Source organism: Rhinolophus sinicus, chromosome 15 (genome assembly GCF_057876585.1).
Source record: "Rhinolophus sinicus isolate RSI-liver-muscle chromosome 15, RSI-T2T, whole genome shotgun sequence".
Lineage (NCBI taxonomy): Eukaryota > Metazoa > Chordata > Mammalia > Chiroptera > Rhinolophidae > Rhinolophus > Rhinolophus sinicus.
In genome coordinates, this window is record NC_142515.1 from 48,342,584 (window position 1) to 48,367,263 (window position 24,680).

At 43.8% G+C, this 24,680-nt stretch overlaps 1 protein-coding gene across 1 annotated transcript; it reads left to right on the forward strand.

The window, feature by feature from the left end:
* The first annotated feature begins 354 nt into the window (after positions 1-354).
* On the forward strand, positions 355-24,349 carry EIF4EBP2 (eukaryotic translation initiation factor 4E binding protein 2). The gene is made up of 3 exons (XM_019712424.3): positions 355-803; positions 16,825-17,010; positions 17,972-24,349. The coding sequence occupies exons 1-3, from the start codon at positions 659-661 to the stop codon at positions 18,001-18,003; spliced, it is 363 nt and encodes a 120-aa protein (XP_019567983.1). The 5' UTR covers positions 355-658; the 3' UTR covers positions 18,004-24,349.
* The last annotated feature ends 331 nt before the right edge of the window (positions 24,350-24,680 follow it).

Below are 24,680 nucleotides of genomic sequence, written 5' to 3' on the forward strand. Positions count from 1 at the left end.
GGTGGCACCGTACACCTTTCTGCTCTGGTTTGTTTTTTAATACATCATGCATGCATTGCCTAAATTTAATATTGAACAATGAAATCTACGCTTTTGTTTAGATGACTGGGAAGCAGAAGTCAGTAGTGTAGTATTGCAGGGTTGACTGACACTTACAAATAAAAAAACCAAAGTTTTTCCGCGCCTACCTCCGCTCACCAACACTTCTCGCCTCGCCCTGCAATGGGCGTCCGGCGCGCTGGAGTGAAACCCCTCCCCGTCCGCGGCCCCACCCCTCGCCGCCCGACCCCTCCCACACGTCACTTCCGGTCGACCAGCTTCCGAACTGCTCTGGCTCCCGCCTTCGCCCGCTTCCGGTCGTCGTCGTCGCCGCTGCTGCCGCTGCTGCTGCTGCTGCTGCTGAGGCTGCGGGCGGAGGCCGGAGGATCGGGCGGCGGCGGCGGCGGCGGCTAAGAGGGCGGCGGCGGGAGCGGAGCGGGACGAGGGAGCGAGAGGAAGCGAGCGAGGAGCGAGTGGAGCGCGCCCGTCCCCGTCCGCCCTTCCGACCGCCAGAGGAGCCGGAGCTGCCCGAGCCCCCAGCTGCCGTCGCCCCGCCGCCGCCGCCGCCCGCCCGCTCGCCCGCCCGCTGGACAAAGCCAGAGAGCCCGCGCCCAGAGCCATGTCCTCGTCCGCCGGCAGCGGCCACCAGCCCAGCCAGAGCCGCGCCATCCCCACCCGCACCGTACCCATCAGCGACGCCGCGCAGCTACCTCATGACTACTGCACCACACCGGGGGGGACGCTCTTCTCCACCACGCCGGGAGGTGAGTGCCCTCCGCGGCCCCGGGCCCGGAGCCTGCAGCCTGCTTCCTCCGCCGGGTTCCCCCAGTCTCCCGACGCGGCCCTTTAACTCAGGGCGTGTCCACGCCGGCTGCTTGGCCCCCCTCCCCCCCCCGCATACACACTCACACACACCCCAACCCGCCGGGCTCCACCGAAGCCCCCCTGGGACTGCTGTCGGGAATCTGAACTTCGCATTCTCTCTTGCCCGCACTCGATTCAGCGCGCGCCCACTCTGAAAACGTGGCTCTCGTGTCGCGGGGGAAAGAAAAGCCCTGTTCCCTCCTCGTGGCAGGTTTACGCACTCGACCTAGTTTCTTCCCCTTCGCCTCCTCTCGGGCAAACTCGTCTACGCTTGTCCTTGAGCTCGCTCGGCGTTACCGCCGCTTCTTGTGTATTGGGCATCCGTGCATATGCATGCTTGACTCTCCGAGCTGTCTCCCGGGCCTTTTCAGAATGGAAGTTGAGACTACTTCGCTCCTGGGACGCCGCGATGACTTGTGTCGCTGCTTTTAGAACACAAGGAGGAGGCTGGAATGCGGAGTTTGGAAGCCTCGCCTGGCGTTATCCTCCTTTGACAGCATTGTTTACTTTGCTGGACAAGGCCCCATGGGTGGGGGGAGTCCCCAGGGTGGAGGAGAGAGTGATACGAGTAATGCTCAAGTAATAGCGGAGGGAAAGGAGGTGGGAGTGGTAGAGCGTTGGCAGCCTTAAGGGTAGGGTTTTGGCAGCGACGTGTTTGGAGATACCGTGTTTCCCCAAAAATAAGACCGGGTCTTATATTAAAGTTTGCTCCAAAAGTCACATTAGGGCTTATGTTCAGGAGATGTCATCCTGAAAAATCGTGCTAGGGCTTATTTTCCGGTGAGGTCTTATTTTCTGGGAAACACGGTAGATTGAAGAGGCCGCTGTCAAGGAGGGCACCCTGGCCCGTAGGATGATTGATCCTAAGGAAGGGGCAGTGCACAAGGAGCTTCCTGGGCAGCGCTTTTCACAGAAGGGCCAGGGACTGTTTACAAGGAAGAACACTGGGCTAGGGGTGAAGCCGTTGGATTGGTCACGGGAAAAGGGAGCTCAAAGGTTGTGTTTCCCTAACTGGGCTGTTCTCCAAAGGGAGGAGACTGGAAAGCGATCTTGAGGGACCATATTGAAGGGAATCGTTCTTCATTTTTAACTTTGGAACGTTGCCTTCTTTTGGGGATGTGGTGGCCTGTTGCTAGAGGGTTGGGACAGGGCTGGCAGCCGCTGCAACCTACTAGATTACTAGCTTCGTTCCTGTGGGCTGAACTCACCAGTTGTTCTCCAACCAATCCCTTGCAGTTAGGTCTGGGCGATCCTTGAATCGGTTTCACAATAACAAGGGACCTTAGAGTAAGAAGACCTCCTTGCCAACAAGGGATAAAAATCTAGGAGAGAGTTCTACAGAGGAATCCAGCCAGGCCAACTCTAGGGGAGAGGTTGTTGGCTTGGAAGACTTTAAAATGACCCGGCAGGAGAAGTTCATAAGACGCCTGGAGAGCTGGTTTTAAGGAAGGTTTAACTTTGCAGAACAATGCAGTTTTTTAGTGAGGTGGCTTATATCATTGGAGGAACCTCCCTTCTGACCTGATCTGTTCAAGGCCAGCCCCTGAGCATGCTGAGACACCTTGCGGCTTAATCATGGAAGATTTTGGTAGGCCAGAATCTGCTTTACGAAGAGTTGTCTTGGACTGACAGCTTTTAAGAAATGGACATTGTTCTCCGAGCTGATGGAAAGGACTTGATAACTTCCAGAATTCTTTGTGGGATGGGTCAGTAAATGCCGGTGCTTCCAGCAATTCAGAACATATGTCATAGTAACAACAGAACTCAACTATTATTTATTTGGGGAAATAACTAAACTTTTAGTTATATATTAATCATTATTCCCCTGAGGGAAGAGGCACAGCGGGGCACTTTTATTTTATTTTTTTAAAGATTTTATTGGGGAAAGGGAACAGGGCTTTATTGGGGAACAGTGTGTAGTTCCGGGACTTTTTCAAGTCAAGTTGTTGTCCTTTCAATCTTACTTGAGGGCGCAGCTCAGCTGCAGGTCCAGTTGCCATTGTTAATTGCAGGGGGCACAGCCCACTATCCCTTGCGGGAGTCCAACCGACAACCTTGTGGTTGAGAGCAGGCGCTCCAACCCACTGAGCCACCTGTCCGCCCCTATCATGCTTTTAAAATACGGGCATAGTCTTTAAGCATTGCTTTAAGGATAGAAGCCTGTCTCATAGTCTGGATTAGTTCCTAAAATGCTTGGAAAGATTGCCAGAAATATTGACTCATTTACCCTTCCTCCCAACACACACACTTACCACTGCTTTCTCAAATATCACTAAACCTGTCTGCAGATAGTTTCTACACACAGTTTTTTGTTGTTGTTTCAGATTTAAATACTTGTCATCTTAGCTCATCTATTATATTAAGCCTGTATTGGTAGAGCACATTGCGATCTTTGAATTTTAACAGGAAGACTTATTTACATATTGTGTTTAGAAGATACAGCACTATTGTGATTGGATTTAATAACTATTTTATAGCAATTAACTGCTGTTTAGAAGTTCCATACTTAGTGATTTATTATTTCCCCTTTGGAAATTTTCTGCCCTCCTGGTTTGTTCATGTCTCTTGTTACATTCCTTTCTCTCCCCCATGTAATTTTCCTGGAACCAGGGTAAGATAGTTGGTTGTTAATTTGGTCTCCAGGTATCTGAATTAATGTGCTTAGGTATCTTGAGTGAGTTTTGTGGGACCGGTGCAGTACTTCTCACAAAATGAGACCACAGACAAAAATAGGAAATGCAGTCCTTCCTCTGAATGGTCTTAAACTCTTGATGGGTATTGGGGATGGATAAGATTTTTAATTCTAGAACAAAAAACTTGTGTTGTAGAGTCAAGTGCTAACTTACATATTTCAGACTTGTAAACATTCAAACAAATGAGAGTCGGTAGGCTTGTATTGGAAATCTCTATTTACTGGGAAGGAAGGGGATTAGCATTTCCTGTCTCAAATTTCTGGAGGGTCATACACATGTCAGAGCATTCAGGAATAACAGTAGATGTCCCAAATGCCCTAAATGATCAGACTGGGCAGGGACATTCACAACATAGTGAACTTAAGACCGCCCCACTCCCCCCCTTGAGTCCTTTATTTATTGGGGATCAGAGGATACAGCCTACCCTTGAAAAGATTTCTCAAAGTGGGGGGGGGGGTGAAAACACTTGCTGTAATCTCTTGGATTTCTCTTACTGCTTTTCTCATTATTAGGGAAGAGGAAATTTTTGTTGAATAAATTCAAGGCAAAAAAAAAAAAAGCCCTTGGATTTTGTGTTGGTTCTTCCTTTGAGAAGCTACTTCTAGTCTCAATGGAAGGTAAAGTTACTAGATTCACTTTCATAACACTTTGGTTAGCTGAGAGAAACAGGCTCAGAGAAATTAAGTAACTTGTTAGTGTTATGGTGCTATATAATGGCAGTGGCTAACCTCTGGTTTGGTGTCCTATCCCTAGTTCAGTTTTTTCCTCCACTATCTTAAGATGCTTATTTTTCTGGGGAAGGAAGTTTGCCGACATTTAAAGAGATGTTTCTACCTTTGGAATGAATGCTAGCTAACTTGATTCTTGCTGCTGTCTCCTTCTGGGAGAGTTGTGCTCTGGGGAATGAGCAAAGACATAGAGACCTCTTTTAGCCTTTCTTTTCCTGTGTAACAGCCTCATCAGCTGTGGAAAAGTATGCTGTTGCTATAACAAGAGCACCAGAGGGGAACTAACTATGATGATCTGAAATCTTATTCATGTGTTTGCTTTCTCCTTGCCAGCTGGAGAGTTGCTGTGATTGGTTCACTGGGGCAGAATTACCTGAAGGCCATTGGAAGGGTCTGGAAATAAAGGAGAAGGCAGGAAGTAGGGAAAAGAATCCGCTTGGGTTATTAATAAGAGTATTGGGTGGGTTGGGGGGGGTTCCCTGTGTTTTGATCTGGTTTCTTTCTTGGGAGAACTAATAGAGCTCTGTGTGTAGATATTGGGAAAGAAGGCCAGTTTCTGACTGTCATAAAATTTCTAGTTTGATGACCTTGGACTGAGTTTATTCTAGGCCAAAAACTTCTGAACCAACAAATGTACTATTTGGTTCTCTAGCTTCAGTTATTAACCAAAAAACTTCATTGTTGCATGCGAGAAGTGCGTGAAAAACATAATGAAAGGGGTTCATTCGCCTTGTGTTAGGAGGGTCTGGCATTTACTTCGAGTGACATAAATTCACATTTGTCTGTCATTCCATGGGAGATTCAGGTTTAGTCTCAGACTCATCAGCTGCCGATGTACTTATTAAAGAAGATGTACTTCATTTTTTTTGTTGGGTACTTTTTTGCTGATGAGAGACTGAATTCTGAGTCTGGGAAAGGCAGCAGTCCTCATCCTCAAGGCATCTGGCAGTGCTTTATGTGGAAGGGGGCGCCTCTGCCAGCCCTGAATCAGGCGCAGTCTCAGGAGGACACACAACTTTACCAAGGTGCTAGAGCAGCACATGCAGGAGAGACCTGCGCACAGTTCCCTTCCGCCTCCTGCGGCCTGGTGTATAAAAGAGGAAGGAGGAAAAGTGACGAATCTGTAAACTGGCGCTCCCAGGGTGATTCAGCAAAGACTGTTTGAGGACTGGAGTCTTAGAGACAATTTTATAAGAGGGGTTTTGTATGGTTTGCAGACACTGTTGGCTTGATTACTTGCAAGTGTAAAGGTTTGCAGATCAGACAGATAAAAAGTTAATGTGGGGGCCAGCCCGGTGGCTCAGGTGGTTAGAGCTCCATGCTCCTAACTCCGAAGGCTGCTGGTTGGATTCCCACATGGGTCAGTGGGCTCTCAACTACAAGGTTGCCGGTTTGACTCCTGCAAGGGATGGTGGTCTCTGCCCCCTGCAACTAGCAACGGCAGCTGGACCTGGAGCTGAGCTGCGCCCTCCACAACTAAGATTGAAAGGACAACAACTTGACTTGGAAAAAAGTCCTGGAAGTACACGATGTTCCCCAATAAAGTCCTGTTACCCTTCCCCAATAAAATCTTTAAAAAAAAAAAAAAAAAAAAAAGTTAATGTGGCGGAAGCTAGTTCCTCTGGCTGCAGAGAAAGAGCCTGAGCAGAATAGTTTGTTGATGAGCGGCAGGACATTGTCTTCACTCCCAGGTAATTAATTTGAACATATTAATGTTTAAAAGATTTTTGCTCCTCCATTTATAATAGGACAAAAGTCAGTTGAGACTTGCAGTCATTCAACTTATCGAATAGGGAAGGCCTAGGTTACCATTTTCGAATTTATTCATCATGGAACTTAGGTTCGTGAAAGCTCTTTAGAACCTGTGTGCTCCTTCCCACCCAGCAGCTATCCACCCGCTATGTGGCTAGTTTTAAAGGCCCCCTTTACCTGTCCTCTGGCCACAGCCTCAAGCCAAAAGTTCAGAAATCTATGAGTGTTTACATCTAAATAAATTATCTTTCAAATCTCTAGGACAAATGCCCTGACAAACAGAAACTGTTCATTTTATTGAGTAGTTTTGGAAAGTAAAAACATTAACAAACAAGGATAAGTTAGAGAATACAGTTCAATTCTTGTAGATTCCTTGGGATTTTCTGTATATAAGGTCACATCATCTCTGAGCAGAGACAGTTTTACATCTTCCTTATCAATCTGGGTGCCTTTTATTTCTTTTTCTTGCCTAATTTCCCTGGCTAGAACCTTTAGTACAGTGTTGAACAGAGGTGGCAAGCCAGTGAGAACGCCACCCTTGACTTGTTCTCAGTATTAGGGGAAAAACATCCAGTCTTACATCATTGAGTAAGATGTCGGCTGTGGGTTTTTCATAGCTGCCCTTTATCAGGTTCTGTTTGAGTGTTTTTTTCATGAAAAGGTGTTAGGTTTTGTCAAATGCCTTTTCTTTCTTTTCTTTTTTGAATCTCTTGAGATGATTATGTGATTTTTGTTTGTCACTCTATTGATATGATGGTATTATATTAATTGATTTTTGGATGTTGAACCAACCTCGCATGGCTAGGGTAAATCCCACTTGGTCATTATATATAATCCTTATGATATGTTGCTGAATTCGGTTTGCTAATCTTTGGTTGAGGATTTTTGCATCTGCATTCATGAGAGCTACTAGTCTGTATTTTTCTTGTGTTGTCTTTGTCTGGTCTTAGTGTCAAGGTTATACCTCATTTAATGGTAACTTTTTTAGAATAGACCTGTTGTTTATAGCAGGAGTGCTAACTCTTTACTGGTAAAGATAGATCATTGCTCTCTAGGTCTGAGAGGTACTTACCAGAAAGTGTGAGAGGCTTGTAAGTCTTCATTTTAAGATGTCATAATTAATTAATTGGGCCTCGGAGAGAGGAGCTCATCTCATCACCAGAGACCATTATGTTAAGAGTTGGACTGCTTTTACATTGAAATGAAACTACTCTCTGGTCTGTTAAGTTCCTAGAACTATTACGAATAGGCGACAGATAAAAACAGTGACCTAGACCAGTGATCTCTAGTAGCCTTTTGCCACTTACCAACTTTGTTGATAAAGAGTTCAAGTTCCTTACTGTAAATAAAAGTGAAAGGTGTTGATAGATACCCATTGTTTTATTTTTTAGTGAACTTGGGAGGAAAGCAAATAATTGGAATGGAAGTCAGGTTTGAATCTGAGAGCTTTCCCCCCACCAATAGCGCCGACCTGGATATTAGTGTCTTCATCTGTGAAATGACAGGCTTCCGACAGGCGGATGCGCTCTAAGTCCTCTCCTAACACTGGGCCTCCTGGGTGGGAACGGAGTTCTCAACTTCCCCTTCAGCCTCGCTGTGGGTTCTATTATGGCAGTGTCCTCGGGGGTTGGGCAGGGGGCCGTCCTTTGACCTTAAGGTCTTAGAAATCTTTGATCCCAGTTATTGAGACTTGGAGTTAGTCAAAGGACAGTAGGATTGGCTGTACACAAACCTCAGATATCTTTCTTTTGCTATAATAATTTAGTCAGATTAAGTTCTTAGATCCTGAGGCTCCAGGTGTGCCTTTTGTGGATGTGAAAATTATCCCTTTCTTGGTTTGATTAGCACTTTAGGGATTTATTTGATGGTTGCACACACCGAACATGGCTTGACCACCGACAGCCTCCCTGGAAGATATACTGCGTTAGAGGGTTTTTATAAGTCCTTTCTGTAGTTTCACTTCTTATTTTTCCTATTGGGGGTGAGGGAAGGAAAGAGGCAGATTTCTTTTCTGAGTGCTTTAGAAGCGCTTTGCTACTTCTTCATCTTGAATCTATTTCAGATGTCTTGGTGGCCCTTACGTGAGGCATCGATGGAGAATTGTCAGGAATCCCTAATGGAACGCTGAGGTTACTTGCCAAGTGCTTTGTGTTTTTTTAAATTCAGTTTCTAGGTTTGAAGGATACCTTCCTTCCCTGTGCTCTCTGCTGCCTTAGCTGTGTCAGTCTGTTACGCATAAATATATGTATTTACAGATGCTTTGGAGTCGTCTTTTTTTCAATTTCTTATAATGAGTTTTAGTTTGGGTTTTGTTTTTTTTTACACTCTTGATCTTTTTTTAAAAATTGGGGTTGGGAGGGCTTTAAACAATGGAAATTTATTCTCACATTTCTGGAGGCTAGAAGTCTGAAATCAATTTTATTTTTTATTGTGGTAAAATACACGTAACAAAATTTGCCATTTTAACATTTTTAAGTGTGCAGTTCCATGACATTAAATATATTCACATTGTTTTGCAACCGCCATCCATCTCCAGGACTTTTTTCGTCTTCCCAAACTGAAACTTCATATCCATTAAACAATTAACTCCCTATTACCCACCCACTCCCAGCCCCTGGCAACCACCATTCTACTGTATCTCTATTAATTTGACTACTCTGGGTACCTCACGTAAGTGGAATATTCAGTATTTGTCCTATGGTGACTGACTTGTTTGGCTTAGCATAATATCTTCAGGATTCATGCAATCACCCTTTTATTTTTCTTTGACATGTATTTTTTATACCTGTGAAAGTAAGGTTTGAAAGTGATAGTATTATTAAGCTAATAAGAAACAGCAACACTCTCTTTCCCCATCCCCTCTCGTCGCCATTTCCACTCCCCATAGAAACCACTTTAAACTCCTAGCTGTTTCTTGTAGTATTTAGCTCAGGGTTTCTAAATAGCATGATTTAATGCTATTTCTCAGTTTTAAACCAATAGTGATCATGTTTCCAACTATGGAAGATGACTTAGTTGCTATATACACCCTTCTTCATACATATAATTTCTACTTCCCAACCTCCTAATTTGATTTTTTAACTCATTTGGTTAAGTTAATAGTTATTAAATTTAGGTAAATATTAAACACAGATGTGGCCGACACTGTTGGTTTCCTGCCCAGTAGCCATTCCCTCTCTGTGCTAGCTACCCCCGTCTCCCTCAGGGTTTTAAGTGGCAGTGTGCCAAGCTGCCAGGATATGCACCGGGGCTGCTCTGCGTCTTCTCCAGCGCCCATCCTGATGGGCATTTGACCCAGTTCTGGCCATATGAGATGCAGGGGGAGGTTAGCGAAAGGTTTTCTGAGAAAGATTTTCTTCTGCATGGAGAAAGTCCCCTGAGAAGCCCTGCTTGACGCCACACTCTCCCTTCCTGCGACACTGGTGTGTGAGGGTGTAGGGCCATCTCAGCCTTCTTGAAGGGTTTTGTCGCCATGTTATTCAAGCTGTGCAATTTGGGCACGTTACTTAATGTTTCTGTTTTGAGTTGTCTATTTGCATGCGTGGGTGCTTAATTCTAATTCAGGAAGCAGCCTTAGTTAAATAGAATTTTATGACAGGGATCCTGTGGAAATGGAGTAACTGCTATCCTGTCAGTTACCGATGTTACAGTGGACTTTCTCTAGGTGGTTTTACTTCAAGTCATACAATTTCTTAAGTGTATATAGCTTAATGCATGGATTAATTATCATTTAAACTAAGCTCGTTGGCCCTGAAAGAGGCCGTTAGGCTAGAATGACCTTGTTTCTGTACTATCTTGGCAAGTATACTTTTGGGCCTCATTCTTTGGCCTTGTTCCCTGCCATTTGAAAATCACTAGTTTTTAGATCAAAAGGTAGAAGCTTTTTTTCCTCCTCTCTATTCTCCATCAAAGGGACTTGGTTTTACTCTCTTATTTGCTAGTCATGTGAGCGTCAAGAAAGTGCTAGGTCTAGAAATTAGATTTATCCTACTGTCCAGTCACCAGGAAGAAAATTTATAAATGTCTAATGGTAACCCTAGATCTTGAAGTTCCTATTTGTTTTGAAATCCAAGCGTGAAGACTAAAGTAATACATGCATATTTTTAAACCAAAAGAAAAATTGAACAGAAGCACATAAAATGCAAAGTAAAATGCCCGAGACAACTGGCTTTTAATAACTTCTGTTGATAGTGCTTTTATTGATTACCACTGTTGCTGTCCTATATGTATACTACCATTTCTTGATTTCTTAACATTAGATAATACTATTGACTCCCTATTATGAAAGATAAGAAATCTAGGACACTTTCATTACTTTCTATCTCTCACTTCCCCTCTTCTCTCAATTTACTAATTTCTGTAAATTGTACTTTTTTTTTTTAACTTTTATTTATTTTTGCCCCCCTTCTTCGGCCTGCCTCCTTCCCCCACTCCGGTTCAAGCCGTTGTTTCTCAGTCCAGTTGTGTAGGACACAGCGACTTGGCCCATGCTGGTATTATGACCCTAAGTTGGACCCTGTGGCTCAAAGACCTAAATGTAACAGCTAAAACTATAAAACTCTTAAAAGAAAAGATAGGAACGAATTTTTAATGACTATGGTCAGGCAATAATTTCTCAGATTGTGATACCAAAATCACAAGCAACAAAAGAAAAACACATAAATTGGACTTAATCAAAATTAACTTTTGTGCTTCAAAGAATACTGTCACAGAAGGGAAAAGGCAATCCAACAAATAGGAGAAAATACTTGCAATCACATATGAATAAGGGACTTGTAGACAGAACACATAAAGAACTTTTACAACGCTGTGGTTAAAAGACAACCGATTAAAAAACGGGCAAAGGCTCTAAAGAGACATTTCTCCAAAGAATATATATGTTGTAATGGCCAATAGGTGTTCGAATTGCTGCTCAACACTACTAGCCCTCAGGAAAATGCAAATGAAAATTATACCACCAGGAGACAGCACTTCACACCCACTAAGAATGAAAAAGATAACAAGTGTTAGCTATTATAATGTATATGCATTGGAACCCTCACACTGCTGATAGGAAGGTAAAATGGTCCAGCCGCTTTGGAAAACAGTCTGGTAGTTCCTCAGCGTTTAAACAGAGTTACCATGTGATCCATCAATTCTACTCTTAGGTATATATACCAAAGAGAAATTAAAACTTATACACAAAAACTTGCACATGAATGTTTATAGCAGCGTTAGTCAAAACGGAAACAACGCAGATGTCTTGTCTACTGATTAATTGATAAAGTGTGATATGTGCATATAGTGCAATATTACTTAATAAAAAAGAAGTGAAGTCCTGGTAAATGCTAAATATGGATGAGCCTTGAAAATACTACGCAAGTGAAAGAGGCTGTCATAAAAGACCATGTATGATTTCATTTACAAGAAATGTCTCTCGGCAAATCTATAGACAGAAAACAGTAGTGGTTGCCTAGGCCTGGAAGAGATTGGAGGAAAGTGCAGAGGGGCTTCTAAACGTGTGTGGGTTATCTTTTGAGGATGATCACATTGTTCTAAAATTGACTGTGGTGATGGTTGCACAATTCTGTGAATGTACTAAAAACTATTACACACTTCAAAGAATTAATTATATGTGAATTATATCTCAATAAAACTGTAAAAACTGTGTTTTATCACCTGCAAAGTCACAGAAGTTCTTCAAAGTTTCTCTTATACATTTACACATCTATAACATTTAGGTAGAATCTCTACTTCTTATTTCCTAGTTGTTTCAATGATAATTCTTTAATGCATATGTTATTGCTAATATATAATTTAGAAATAGAAAGCTTATTTTTATCTTTTTTTCTCCCCACCACCTCATCCCCAGTTTCCTAGCTTGGTGTATTGCAGAAATGAGAATAACCTTGTTCTGACTTGCACGTTGAATGGTAGTAAGAACATCTCACAGTGAAACCTCATCCTTCTGAAACTTAGCAGCGAGCAGCAAAAGTGGGCGGGTGAAACAACAGATGTGCAAAGTCCATCCACTAAAGCTCTTTCCCTTTGTTCGTTGGAAAGCCACCAGGCCCCCTCTCAGCCTATTTGCTCTTATTTTACGTAGCATTCTAATAAGCACATCACTGACTTCCAAACCCAACAGATTGGAAGCACGAAGTTTGAATGGATTTGAAAGGTGTATATAGACAGAATTGTGCCCTCCCCATTCATGTATGGAAGCCCTAACCCCAATGTGACAATATTTGGAGATTGGGCCTTTGGGAAGTGCCATATTTTGCCTTGTAGAATGTGCTTCTATGTATATAATGTGCATCCACGTTTTGGGCCCAAACTTGCAGGGGGAAAAACTCTTTCGTTTTAATTTTTAAATTCAAGTTTATATTTGTTTATGTTTAGGTACTTATTTTTTGTATTATAAAGGAGTTTTAACATTATTTATTTTTGCACTTTTAACTCATAAGCATAAGTAAAAGAATTAAAAACATTTATATACACACGGAATTAGTACTACCTGTGTGTGATGTACATCCTTCTTTTTCCCTCACAAATTTGGGCAAAAAAGTGCACATGATACAGGGCAAAATACTGTAGTTAGGTTTAGATGAGCTCATGAAGGTGGGGCCCTCATGATGGGATTAGTGCCCCTGTAAGAGAGACTGGAGAGCTGGCTCCCCCCTTACCCACGTGAGGACACAGCAGGCAGCTGTCTACATGCCCAGGAGCGAGCTCGCACCAGAAATAGCCCATGCTGGCATCTTGATCTTGGATTGCTCAAGGACTGTGAGAGAAGTTTCTGTTTAAGCCGCCCAGTCGTGTTTGTTAAGGCAGCCCACGGTGACTAAGACTTGGCATGAAGGCCCCCCTGGGCCTACCTGGAGGGAGACGGCAAAACGAGGGAGGGGCAGTTTTGTGCAGTGTGAGGAAAAGAAAGAGCATCAACTGAATTGGCCCTGAGACTTCCCAGGTCACAACATGGTATTAGGTGGGTGCAAAAGTAATTGCGGTTTTTGCAATTATCTTTAACCTTTTAAACCGCAATTATTTTTGCACCCACCTAATATAATAAATGATTTTCATAATAACCATGAATCATCAAGAAAGCATTGAATTGTTTTCTGTTCAAGGCAGTAAAAAATTTAAATACGTATTAATAATTAAAATTGTACACTTTCTGAACGTTAAACTAAGTTTTCCACTATCCAAAATGACATAATTTCCAGTTGCCTTTTTGAGTTGTTACTATAGTTCTTATTTTACAAAGCGAAGAGGGTAAAGGTAAATTTCTAGTTTCCTTGTCCTAAAATTATATCTGTAACAAAATATAAGACTTGTGTCTTCTTCAAACCAGGAACAAATGATTTCCAACTTTTCCAAGGGGTCTTAATAGGTTGGAGGGAGACAAGTGAAGCTGTTCTGCTAAGATTAGGGTCATGGTCCCATCACAAATGGTCTGTGGGCCTTGGAGCCTAAATATTTCTAACAGTAAAAGTAGGAAGCTAATTCTAGCCCACTCTAAGAGGGCTAAACGACTTCCTTTGTGAAGTTTTTGGCCTTTGCCTGTTTCGTCTAGGCTCATATAGGTGAAAGAAGCTCCATTCACCACTAGAGCTATTACCCTGGTTTCTGCCATGCTGTCCTTTAGAGATTATCATATCTACCAGCAACCTCTTTTATTACTAGGAGTTTGTAATGCTTCTTTTACTATTTTGAAATTAGTTTCTTAAATTATGTAACCTACCTATTCATATAATTTAAAAAACTACATTTCTCTGTCATGTAAGAAGAAATATTAGGTTGGTGCAAAAGTAATTGCGGTTTTTGCAGCTTTTTTTTTTAACCTTTTAACCCGCAATTACTTTTGCACCAACCTAATATAAAGATGAAGTCATTTATAAAATACAGACGTGTGCAAGCCTTGCCAAACTAGAAGACTGAAAATCAAAAACCCCGTCCACCTTCCCTCCCCACCCCATTTTGAAAAGTGATCCTTTAGGGAAAATGTTTGGTGGTCTCCCTTGTATAAACTGCTTGCCATGCCATCTGCTGTTCACCCTGTTATTTAGATGTAAGTGATATACCTTTCGTCTCTTCGCTTTGGACAACTCGCTCCCACTCTTGGAGATTGTAGTGACAATGAGGTGGAGCAGAAAGAGGGCTGGACTGGGAGTCAGGAAACCACAGGGCCACTTCCCATTATGCCTCTGTGTTCTGGGACCTTGATTAAGTCACTTTTCTGGGTCTCAGCATCCATCAAAGTGACCTCTGTAGCCCCTTCACTCGCTTACTAATTCTTTGATATTTCATCTATTCTCAAATTACTGTTACTAGGGTTTCCGAAGGAGGATGAAGTTGGGTTCTTTCTGAACTTTAACGAACACAATAGTCTGGGGGACTTGAAAAATACGGATTTCCAGGTGCTAATCTCAAGGATTCGAATTCAGTTGGAATTTTTTAAACAAGTGTCCCAGATGATCCTGATCGTCTGCAAAAATGCTGCCTTAGTAGGTTCCACATGTGGCAGTGTTTTCCTTAGTAGCTTATTATGGGGAGGCTGAGAGCCAGATATTTTTTACTTCTTATAAACTATGAATATATTATGTGTGCAGTACCATTGTAACAGAACTAGACAATAAAAAAAATATCTTTTGTAATTACTTTGAAAGCCTTAAAGGTTTTGTTTTGAAATGCTTTAATGTGTTTATAGATTCCCATCTGAGAACATTCTTCCATTCTGAGACACTTAGTCATTCTTTCCTGTGACTGATTTTGTAGTATTATTGAGAACAATATATTTAGTACTTAATTCTGATTGTTAAAGCAAGGATGGTGGGGGGTGGAGGATAGAGTCTCTTGGCCATTTTCTCACCTCGAAAGGCACTAGTTTGACTATTTTCCATTTAGTCAAAAGTAAATTGTTTACTAGCATTGGCATTAAAGTGTCATGGTACCACTGCAGAGATTAATCCCAAGAAAACTATTGTTTGTAACTCGTTTCCCAACTATTTAGCTTAATGTTGATATTATTCAATTCCTTCCTTTTGGGGAGGACTCCAAAATTTCTATTCCTCTTGCAGTAAATGCCTTGCTTTTTTCCGGTTGCTTCCTCATATTTCAAATAGGTTAGTTAACTATTGTAGTTGTTCTTGTGTTTCCCGGGATATAGCTATCTATCACATGGTGTTTGAGGAAACCTACCTCAACCATACTCTCCTTATTGTAATACGACAGTTTCATTTCTTTTCACTTGGAAATCTAAAAGCATTGACCAGCAGGTACCAATAGTATTTACATTCTGCCTTTGTACACAGCTTGACTTTCATATAATATTACCTTTGACTTGGATGCCTAAACCCTTAAAGCAGGTTTTTCTTCCCTGGATTTAATCTTGGTATGAGCAAGCTGCCTGCACATGACCACTCTCCTTTCCACCTCACCCATTCAGCAGACATCCCTACCATGGTCACCATATTCTTTCTCCTGATCCTACTTTAGTTTCAGAATCAGCAGTAGAGTTCCAAGCATCCACTGCATTAGGCCGACATCAGGCATCTAAATTGTCACTTAGTTTTGTGTATTATGAGTAGCCATTTCTTCTTGGGAAGACTATGACAGAAGAAATGGATAGCAGCAGGTTTTCTTAACTGTTTATCAGGTAAAGTGCACTCTTCAGAACTGTTGTAAAATACTCTAGTAGCACTTACTGATAAGCAGATTGTTTTATAAAATAGAGATGGGCTTCTGCCACAGCTCAGTCTGAAAAGAATGTCGGTCTCAGTGACTCTTTGGAAAGCCTTTCACCTAAAGGTGGTTACCTATCTAATGGCTGTTTTTTTCACATATTGTTTATAACTTCATTTAAAACTTTAGAGGCCCTTAATGATGAGAACCTGGATCAGATGTAAATAAGCCCTGGCCCTGGCCTAAGGAAGTTGAGAGCCTTAGAAAGGCAAATAAATAAACAAGAGTCCTGTGATAATATGTATTGAGTACGATGGGGGAAAGAATTTTTTTTTTTTTTTTTAAAGGCTTCATAAAAGAAGCGATACTGGAGCTGAGGCCTGAAGGATGAGCAGGAATCTCCCCAGCACACGAGAAGGAAAAGGCGTGGATGCAGAGGAGCCTGGTCCTAGGCAGGATGGGCAGAGCTCACCCTTTCAGCTTTCATTGTAAAATCCTTAAGGGCTTGGATTAGATGGGATTTAAAATAAATTCCTGGAGGGACCAGCCCGGTGGCTCAGGCAGTTAGAGCTCCATGCACCTGACTCCGAAGGCTGCTGGCTCAATTCCCACATGGGCCAGTGGGCTCTCAACCACAAGGTTGCCGGTTCAATTCCTCAAGTCCCGCAAGGGATGGTGGGCAGCGCCCCCTGCAACTAAGATTGAACATGGCACCTTGAGCTGAGCTGCCGCTGAGCTCCCGGATGGCTCAGTTGGTCCTCTCAACCACAAGGTTGCCAGTTCGACTCCCGCAAGGGAATGGTAGGCTGCGCCCCCTGCAACTAGCAACGGCAACTTGACCTGGAGCTGAGCTGCGCCCTCCACAACTAAGACTGAAAGGACAACAACTTGAAGCTGAATGGCACCCTCCACAACTAAGATTGAAAGGACAACAACTTGACTTGGAAAAAAGTCCTGGAAGTACACAATAAAAGTCCTGTTCCCCTTTAAAAAAAAATAAATAAATAAAAATTAAAAAATTCCTGGAGAGTAGTATATGTTGATATTCCCTTAATTTGTTTTAAACTCTTTCCAACCGTGTTTTCCAGGAACCCGAATCATTTATGATCGAAAGTTTCTGTTGGATCGTCGCAATTCTCCCATGGCTCAGACCCCGCCCTGCCATCTGCCCAATATCCCAGGAGTCACCAGCCCTGGCACCTTAATCGAAGACTCCAAAGTAGAAGTAAACAATTTGAACAACTTGAACAATCACGACAGGAAGCATGCAGTTGGTAAGAAAATGCTGTGTTGTGGACCAAGAGGGTGGCCCTGGGAATTGGAATGTCAGCCTGCTGCTGTACGTTGTGAAATGTTGATGGCTTCACTTATAACTGCCATTCAGTTAATTATATGTCTCTAAGGGTCCCACGTCCCTCCACCCTCTCTCCAGGGTTTATTGAAATGTTCTGGAATCCTAGGTTCTAAGTCATGACCATATCTAATCTAGTGGGTACGGGGCAGAAATCCAAAATCAGGGAATGGTAGGTAAATCCCAAAGGTGATTCCTTGAACCTAGGCTTTATTGAACTAGGGGAAATGCACACACACACACACACACACACACGCTAAAACAATTTAATAGTCCTCATTTCCATCCTTTTTATGGTGTTGGGGAAAAGCAATATGGGTTTTTTCCCCCCATTTTCTAGGACTGCCTTTAATATTTTAATGAACACCCCATACACACACACACTGAGTAGTGACTCTTCTGTCTCTGGAAGCGGAGGAGGGAGGTGGAAATGGCCAGCTCCTGAAGTATACCTCAGGTTGCACTCCGTGACCCCTGTACGTGAGACGGCATTCGGCCTGCCCAGATTCCAAGTGAGTTTTTAATGGACAAAGTGTCGTTCAGAGCAGGGCCAAAGTTCAAAGCCTCCAGAAGAGTGTGCTGATGTGCTAGATGGCACGGAGCACTCAGGAGCTCCTGTTTGGTCAACCTGTGGACAAAGGGACACTGGGAAAGTTTTCACTTACATCCTTTTCCCAAATGCTCTTCCCCATGGGTGATTAGACTGCCATTCCTTCCCCCCCAGATTAAAAAGACCAGCCACAGCAAAGTAGAATAATAATTTTAAGGCAGCAGAGAATGGGACAGTTTGAATTGTTTTTTGACCATTACATAGAAGGAATGACAATTAAAGCTGTTTTCCTTTTCTGACCTGTGTTCAACTTTCCGTCTGTCGTGCTGCCTAGGGGACGATGCGCAGTTTGAGATGGACATCTGACTGTCGCGCAAGGATCCGCAGCAGCACCGCCCGCTGTGTGCGCCTGGTGTGGCCAGTGGGCTCGCCCGTGGACACACAGAAGACGCAGGACCAGCAGGCACAGCCACTCCCCCCTCCTCCGCTTCCTCGGGTGCCAAATGATGCGAAGATGAGCTACATCTGACCATTGCCTCTCCCTGTTTCCCCTTCTCCTCCCCAGTTAGACACATTAGATTGAAGGCCCATGGCCTATTTTTGTAAAACTAAGCAGCCCACAAAGGTAAACAGTTGAATTCTGGCTTCGTAGTCCTTTTGCTATTGAGAAACAACCCTCCAAAAAAAACATGTTTTTGTTTTTTAATCCCAAATCAAATGTCAACCTACCAAAAATTGCCTGGCTGGAAAGTCTGGGGAAGTAGCAGTTTGATGAGTTCAGCGTTGTTCATGTTCTTACCCTGAGTCTCTCCTCCCTGTCTCCCGCTCATGGTTCAGTGCTGCAGGAGTCGGGGTTCAGGGGCTTCAAAACCGTCAGAGGAAAATAAACAAGAAGAGAGCTCCTTTCCCGTGTACCCTGAGGTGTTTGTCCCTGGGGACAGCACAGGTTTTACAACTCTGGTAGCACTACCCAGTGACGCGGTTTTGAGGTCCACTTCCCCTCCATTCTCTGGGAGAGTGTCTTCTGTCTTCGGTATTATAATACATCCTCCCATTCCTTTACTTAGCACATTTGTGCAAAAATTTGTAAGCTCTGCCTGAGAAGGGACTCATCGGTAACCAGCTGTTCTTTCCTCCCTTCCTTCCATTCCTCCCTGCTTGCATCGTGTTGCTTGCAGTCCTCTAGTCCTCTGAGCGTCCGCGTGATTTCACTGCTCCCAGAGCGGCTCCGTACCAGGTGATAGAGGCACTTGGCATGAGGCCTGGTCATCGTATCCTGCAGATGATACCTCAGAAGGACCTCGGGAGAGCACTGAGCCATCTGAGTACCCAGTCTCAGTGGTCATTGTTCTTCAGTCCAATGAGCGTTGTGATATTTGTTGTCTCAGATTGCAGTTTTTTACATTTTGAGCTTAAGGCTGACTTCAGAATGCTCTTAGAGAAGCACTGACTTTTTTCCTTTGTGGGCCTGCTTTGTTTGGCTGCTGACCTAGATAAGCATGGGCTTAAAGATGTGTTCCTCCTCATTTTCTTGCCTTTCCCGTTGTACTCTGAATTTTCCCTTTCTTTCCCTCCCTTCCTCCCTCCCTCATTTCCTCCCTCTCGCTCTCCTTCCTTTATCTCTGCCAGGCCATTTTTCAAATATACATCAAGGATACCTCAAGTGTTGGTATCTGATAATATCTGTCACTCCTCTTATCTGAGGAGTGACCTTTTATTTTTAAGATGACTACAGACCTATTTTTAGATATGTTTTCAGTACAATTTTGAACAGCAACTTTTTAATCACACATCTTCCAGTGTTAGGAAGGTGAGAGAAATGTCCGTAGGCGAGCCTCCTGTTCCATGTCACCATCCTCTGTCTCCCGTAGTCCCTCATGAGCTCTTTCCTTCTCCCTCCAGTTTTGGGTGTGCATGTTTGGCGTTTGTAGTGGGTGGTTTGTAAAACTGGACCATTCTGCCTTGCCGTGGGTCGGTCATGAAAGCCTTCTTTTCCCTTCCCCTTTGCTCTGTCATTCCGCCTCCCCAGCTGACGATGGACTGGCACAGTAACCCTGGAAGAGTGACTCCCCTCCTAGAAAGGCTAATGCCTCTACCCATTCATAGAAAGACAAGTAACGTAGCCACTGGTGTCCTAGGAATTTCTGGTTGGATTTGGTGCCCTGAACCCTCTTATTGAGATGTCACTTCCCAGGGTGAGAGTAACAGGCCAAATGGCTAAGAAAGAAAGCTGTTTGTTTTTTTGTTTTTTTTGAACTATGAGAAGACCCTGTTCGTGAATACATTTTAGACAGACGAGAGAAAGAGAGAAAGGATGTCTGAGGGACTTTGTTCTGTTTTCTGCTACAAAATGTGAAGAGTTCAGAGTGAAATCTTTTGTGATGGTTGATGTCTCTCAGGAATAAGCTGGACCTCCAAAGTTCTGGAGATGCTTTCAGCCTCAAAAATTGATGATCAGAAAAGTATGTTTTATTTGTTTGATGTATCCCTGTTCTGGTTTTAATTAAACTCCAAATTTTGGTTTACATTCTCTTGGAAAAACTCAAGTTGCACTGTAAAAGAAGCTTGCTCAGGACCTTTTTGCCCTCTGGAAGCTTGATTCTTTGGGAATGACGCTTTTCATCCTTCATACCCTGGCCTTAGCATCCTGTGGAATCGGACTCCAGCTACAGCTAGTGGGTCTGTCAGTGAGCAGAAGCGCCCCCTTATCTTTATTGTTGCGCATGAAAACTCAGGTTCCTCACCCAACAGTGGGGAATGGATTTAAAACATGCCAACAGGAGTAGTATCAAGGTGCCATTTTTCCCTTTTTTTGCCATCTCTGGGAATCTCTTCATGTGGCCCCCTAATTAGAAACCATGTTTTGAGTATTTCTTGGGAATGTCAGCTATATGATGGATAGAGCAGTTGCCCCAGCCCTTAGCCTTCTCTGCAAGGACCTCCTTACTGCTTAGTGCAGTTCTTTCTTGGAGGCCACTGCTACAAGACATACCTTGACCTTCATAAATCGGCATTTTTAAGATAATTTCACAAGGCAACAGATAAATTCCAACAGATGACACCCTTTGTGCCGTGCTTCATAGACTCATTTTCAGGGCAAGCCATAATCCAGTAGATGGTTTATTTCTGTATGTTCAGAAGGCAACTTACAGATGAAGACCTAAATGAATTATCTGTCCTGGCCTTTTCTTGGGGAGGGAATACCCTTCAGGTACCATATGAATGAGACGGTTCGTAAGGAAACCATGTTTCTGTACTTCTGGGGACAGTCTGTCTTAACGGGAAATGGCCTCTCCCTCCAAATTCCAGCAGGAGACATGCATTGTCCTGGTTTTGCCTTCTTTACAGTGTGGTTCATTGAGTTCACCACTTCTCATATCCTGTTTAAATAGATATCAAGATTTCAGAGTAGGTACTGGGCTTCCAAGCCAAGAGTTTTGTCTTTCCACCTGTATTATCTATTGCTGCGTAACAAACTACCCCTAATCTTAAAAGAGCAAACATCGTCTGGTAGTTTCTGTGAGTTAGGAATTTGGAAGCGTCTTAGCATCAGGGTTCTGGCACAGGGTCTCAGGAAGTTACAGTCAAGATGTCGGCAGAGTCTGCAGTCATCTGGGGCTGTAGAATCCACTTCTAAGCGCTCTCTTTGTGGCTGTTGGCAGGATGCCTCAGTTTCTCCCCATGGGGGTCTCCAGGGTAGCATGTGTGTCTACACACTGGCAGCTGGCTTCCTCCTGAGTGAGTGATGGGGGTCGAGCGGGGGAGGAAGCTGCCGTGCCTTTTATGACAGCCTTTGAAAGCTGTCATAACACGATCACTTCTTTCTGTTTTGTAGAAGCAAGCCACTAAGCCCAGCCTACACGCAAGGGGAGAATTATATCCCACCTACTGAAGCAGTATCAAAGAATTTGTAGATATAGCTTAAAACCACCTCACCCCTAATAGAGGATGAAACCAGGCCACTGGGGGCGAGGAGAGAGAGGGTAAGTTTAAATGATAGGTTATGAGATTTGTTGCTACTGAAAACAATTCTTCAGAATATGCGTTCTTTAGCTACCTGCTGGTTTTGAGAGGGGTGATGAGAAATGGCCGTTCCCAGGAGAACATAATACGTATCCATTTGCCTGACTACCAGGGATACTGTTTGACAAGTCGTAGGCTTGGTGTGTCTCAGATTCAATACCACTTACTTGCTGTCTCCCCTAGCCAGGAATTGACAAAGGGAATTGGATCCTAGCTGAGCCACTAAAGCTGACTTCAGGGTTGTCCAGCAAAGGGAGCAAACGTGAATTAGATGCTGGGTTACTGAGCTGAAGAAAAGTCAACAGTTCAAATTAAGGGTGGAATAGATGACAGCATCTGGAAGCCAGAGTCGCTGCTTGGCAGCTGTTCTCCAGCCACATCAGCTGACCCAGATGCGGGCCTGATCTCACCCAAGAAGCTGTTGTCGAAGTAGGGAACATCTGGGAAGTAGAGATGTTTGTGCTTGATTGTTGAAGTCTGGTGTGCAGGTTAACTGCAGGTCCACCTAGTCCCTGGGCTTCCTGATGGAGACGGGTTCTTCAGGAGAACAAGTCCTGTCTTCACCCTTGAGGGAGACTTAGGTGAGGCTTGTCAGTGCAGCACATTCTCAGTGAATGTCTGCTGTGTGTTTGTGGCAGCCATGCCCAACCAAGTTTTTAGAGATTTCAGACATCTCAAAAGTGCAGATTCTCGTATGGATTTACACTCTGCCTCTTCCCAACATTTTCTTACCTACAGCCCTCCTTGCTTTAGAGTCGACAAAATAAAAAGCATTGCTTGCTGAGGTGCTAAGAAAAAGGTACTTCTTCCAGTAGTAGGGAACTCATCTTTAAAGCATCTTCAAATGAATTTTGCTTTTCCTTCTGATTTTAAGGTGGAGTCAACATCGATGTTTTATTTTTGCTGTTTGGATTACCAGCTCTGAGATTCTCAGACCTCACCTTCCCAGTTCGAACATTTCCACTAGAATGCCGCTTGCTAGATGTATGGGTCTCACCCCCCGAGTCCGTCGGTCAGCCAGTACATACTGAGTGCCTGCTTTGAATCAGGCCACTGGTGTAAGGGGCTTGTGTTGGCAACAATATCCCAGAAATTCAGTCTTTTCCCAAGCTCCCTATCTTGGATCCTCAGTGAGGCCTCAAGCACCTTGGCCGCTTGTGCCCAGGTCTCAGCCCTTTGCATTCCCCTGTAGGGAGGAGGCCCGATACCTTTATCTGGGTCAGAACTTCCCTTGGCATATTTCTGGACTACGTGCATATGGGCAGCTATTTATTAATCTGCGAAACCCAATCACTTACCCACCCATGACATCTGGGAGGGAGTAGTATTTGTTTTAAAGAAGCATTGTTTCATTGAGAACAGTTTCTGTCTGGACTTTGAAGGGGGTGGAATTACCACACAGCCCTCCCTCTGAAGTTCTTTACCTCTCAGCTTTTAATAAAAGATGAAAGCAGATTTTGAGGCAAATGAGGCACAATTTTTTAGAATGCTTACACCACAGGGGCATTTTCCGTTCTAGTAATTATTTTCCAGTTTAGTGTTGGCGTTTCCTTGAGGCTAGCTAGCTCACAGAAATTGTTTACCGAAGACTCTAAGGGTGATGTATACATACTTGCTTTTTCAAACAGTTATTCATGTCACCTTTTACCCCCTCTGGAATTTAAGTTCCTTTCTCTGGGCTGGTCCTAAAAGTTGATACCATGCCTTTTGGCAAAGCTCAGATGTAGGTGAAGTGTTTCAAGTCCCTGTTCAGATGGTCTGTGGTTTTTCTTTGCTTAACCTCTGCCTACAGCCCTGGCAGACCATACTGTATGGATGCCCAGTGGAAAATACTACCTAGATGCGACACATTTCTGGGGGTATTAAAGCTCTCTCTCTGCCACCTTTCTAGGAGTGGGAAGCTAGCCGAGACGCTGCAATGCTTGGTAGTCATTCAGCTCCACTGAAATTTGCAAAGGGAGCTCTTGCTGGTGCTTAAGACCAGAATTCCTGGACACTTCAAGCTTAGAGAATTCCATGAATAAAGCACAGTATCCTTTCTCACCCCACTGTAATCCCTCCCTCTTTGTCTTAGGGAAAAAAAAACAAACAAAAAACGCCATCCCAGGCCAAGGGTAATTTTTACTTGAAACCAGGAGAGTGGAGGAGCACTAGAGCCGGCGAGCCTTGCTGCGCCTGCCGTCTGTATCCGAGTCAGTACTGGGAGCCTGTGCCTTCCTTTCACCTGAACATGGAGCCCATCTCTTTCCACCTGGTGAGGAGACCCTCCGCTACCCACGGATAAACTTTAAAGGTGGTTTGCAGAGCCCAGAGGACACTCAACGTATTCAGGTGTCCATTTTAAGCATCTTTAAAATATTTTATATATTAAAAAATGCCGGTGCCACCAGTGGTCCATTTCTGTCCGTTCTGAATGGGAAAGCAGAGACTGCCAGTTCTTTCCTTGAGCTCTTTGTCTCCTCTGCTGTAGTTGTCCCCGATCCTTTCCCATCCATTTCACCGTCGTGGATGGATAGCTGAGGGCAGCGCGCAGCCAGTCCTGAGGCGCTCCTGTGGGATTCCGTGACCTTTTTTTTTTTTTTTTGGTAATTGCCCTTCCAAACCAGCAGGTGTTTGGAAATTAGGGAGGAAGAAAACTCTCACCAATGGTTGCTATTACAGTTAAGTCAATAAAGATCTTGAATATCAACTTGGTGTTCTATTTCTTAAAATTTCAAGTGAAATCCTGTTCACACTGGGGAGTCTTGGCTGTTGAGGGAGATGGGCACAGGCATTTGGCCACTTCATGTGTGGGTTCTTCTCAACACTTAGCAGTTCCTTTGTCCATCTGGCCCTGGATGTGCAAGGAGGTGATGTGTCCCTTCCCTCAGGAGCTTGGAGGTGAGCATGTACGTGCTGGGGCTGGATGCACCCAGGAAGGCCCACTAGGTACCAGCCTTGAAGCCCAAACAGCTTTCCCTGCCTCTGTCCCTTAGTAGTACTTGTTAGAAACCCATCGTATCTGATGTCTTAAACAAGGC

What these genes read in the sequence shown, in the direction of transcription:
- EIF4EBP2 (XM_019712424.3), top strand. Translation starts at nt 659, where the DNA reads ATGTCCTCGTCCGCCGGCAGCGGCCACCAGCCCAGCCAGAGCCGCGCC. An exon ending in CTTCTCCACCACGCCGGGAG is followed by an intron (nt 804 to 16,824) that starts GTGAGTGCCCTC and finishes CGTGTTTTCCAG; the next exon opens with GAACCCGAATCATTTATGAT. An exon ending in CGACAGGAAGCATGCAGTTG is followed by an intron (nt 17,011 to 17,971) that starts GTAAGAAAATGC and finishes CGTGCTGCCTAG; the next exon opens with GGGACGATGCGCAGTTTGAG.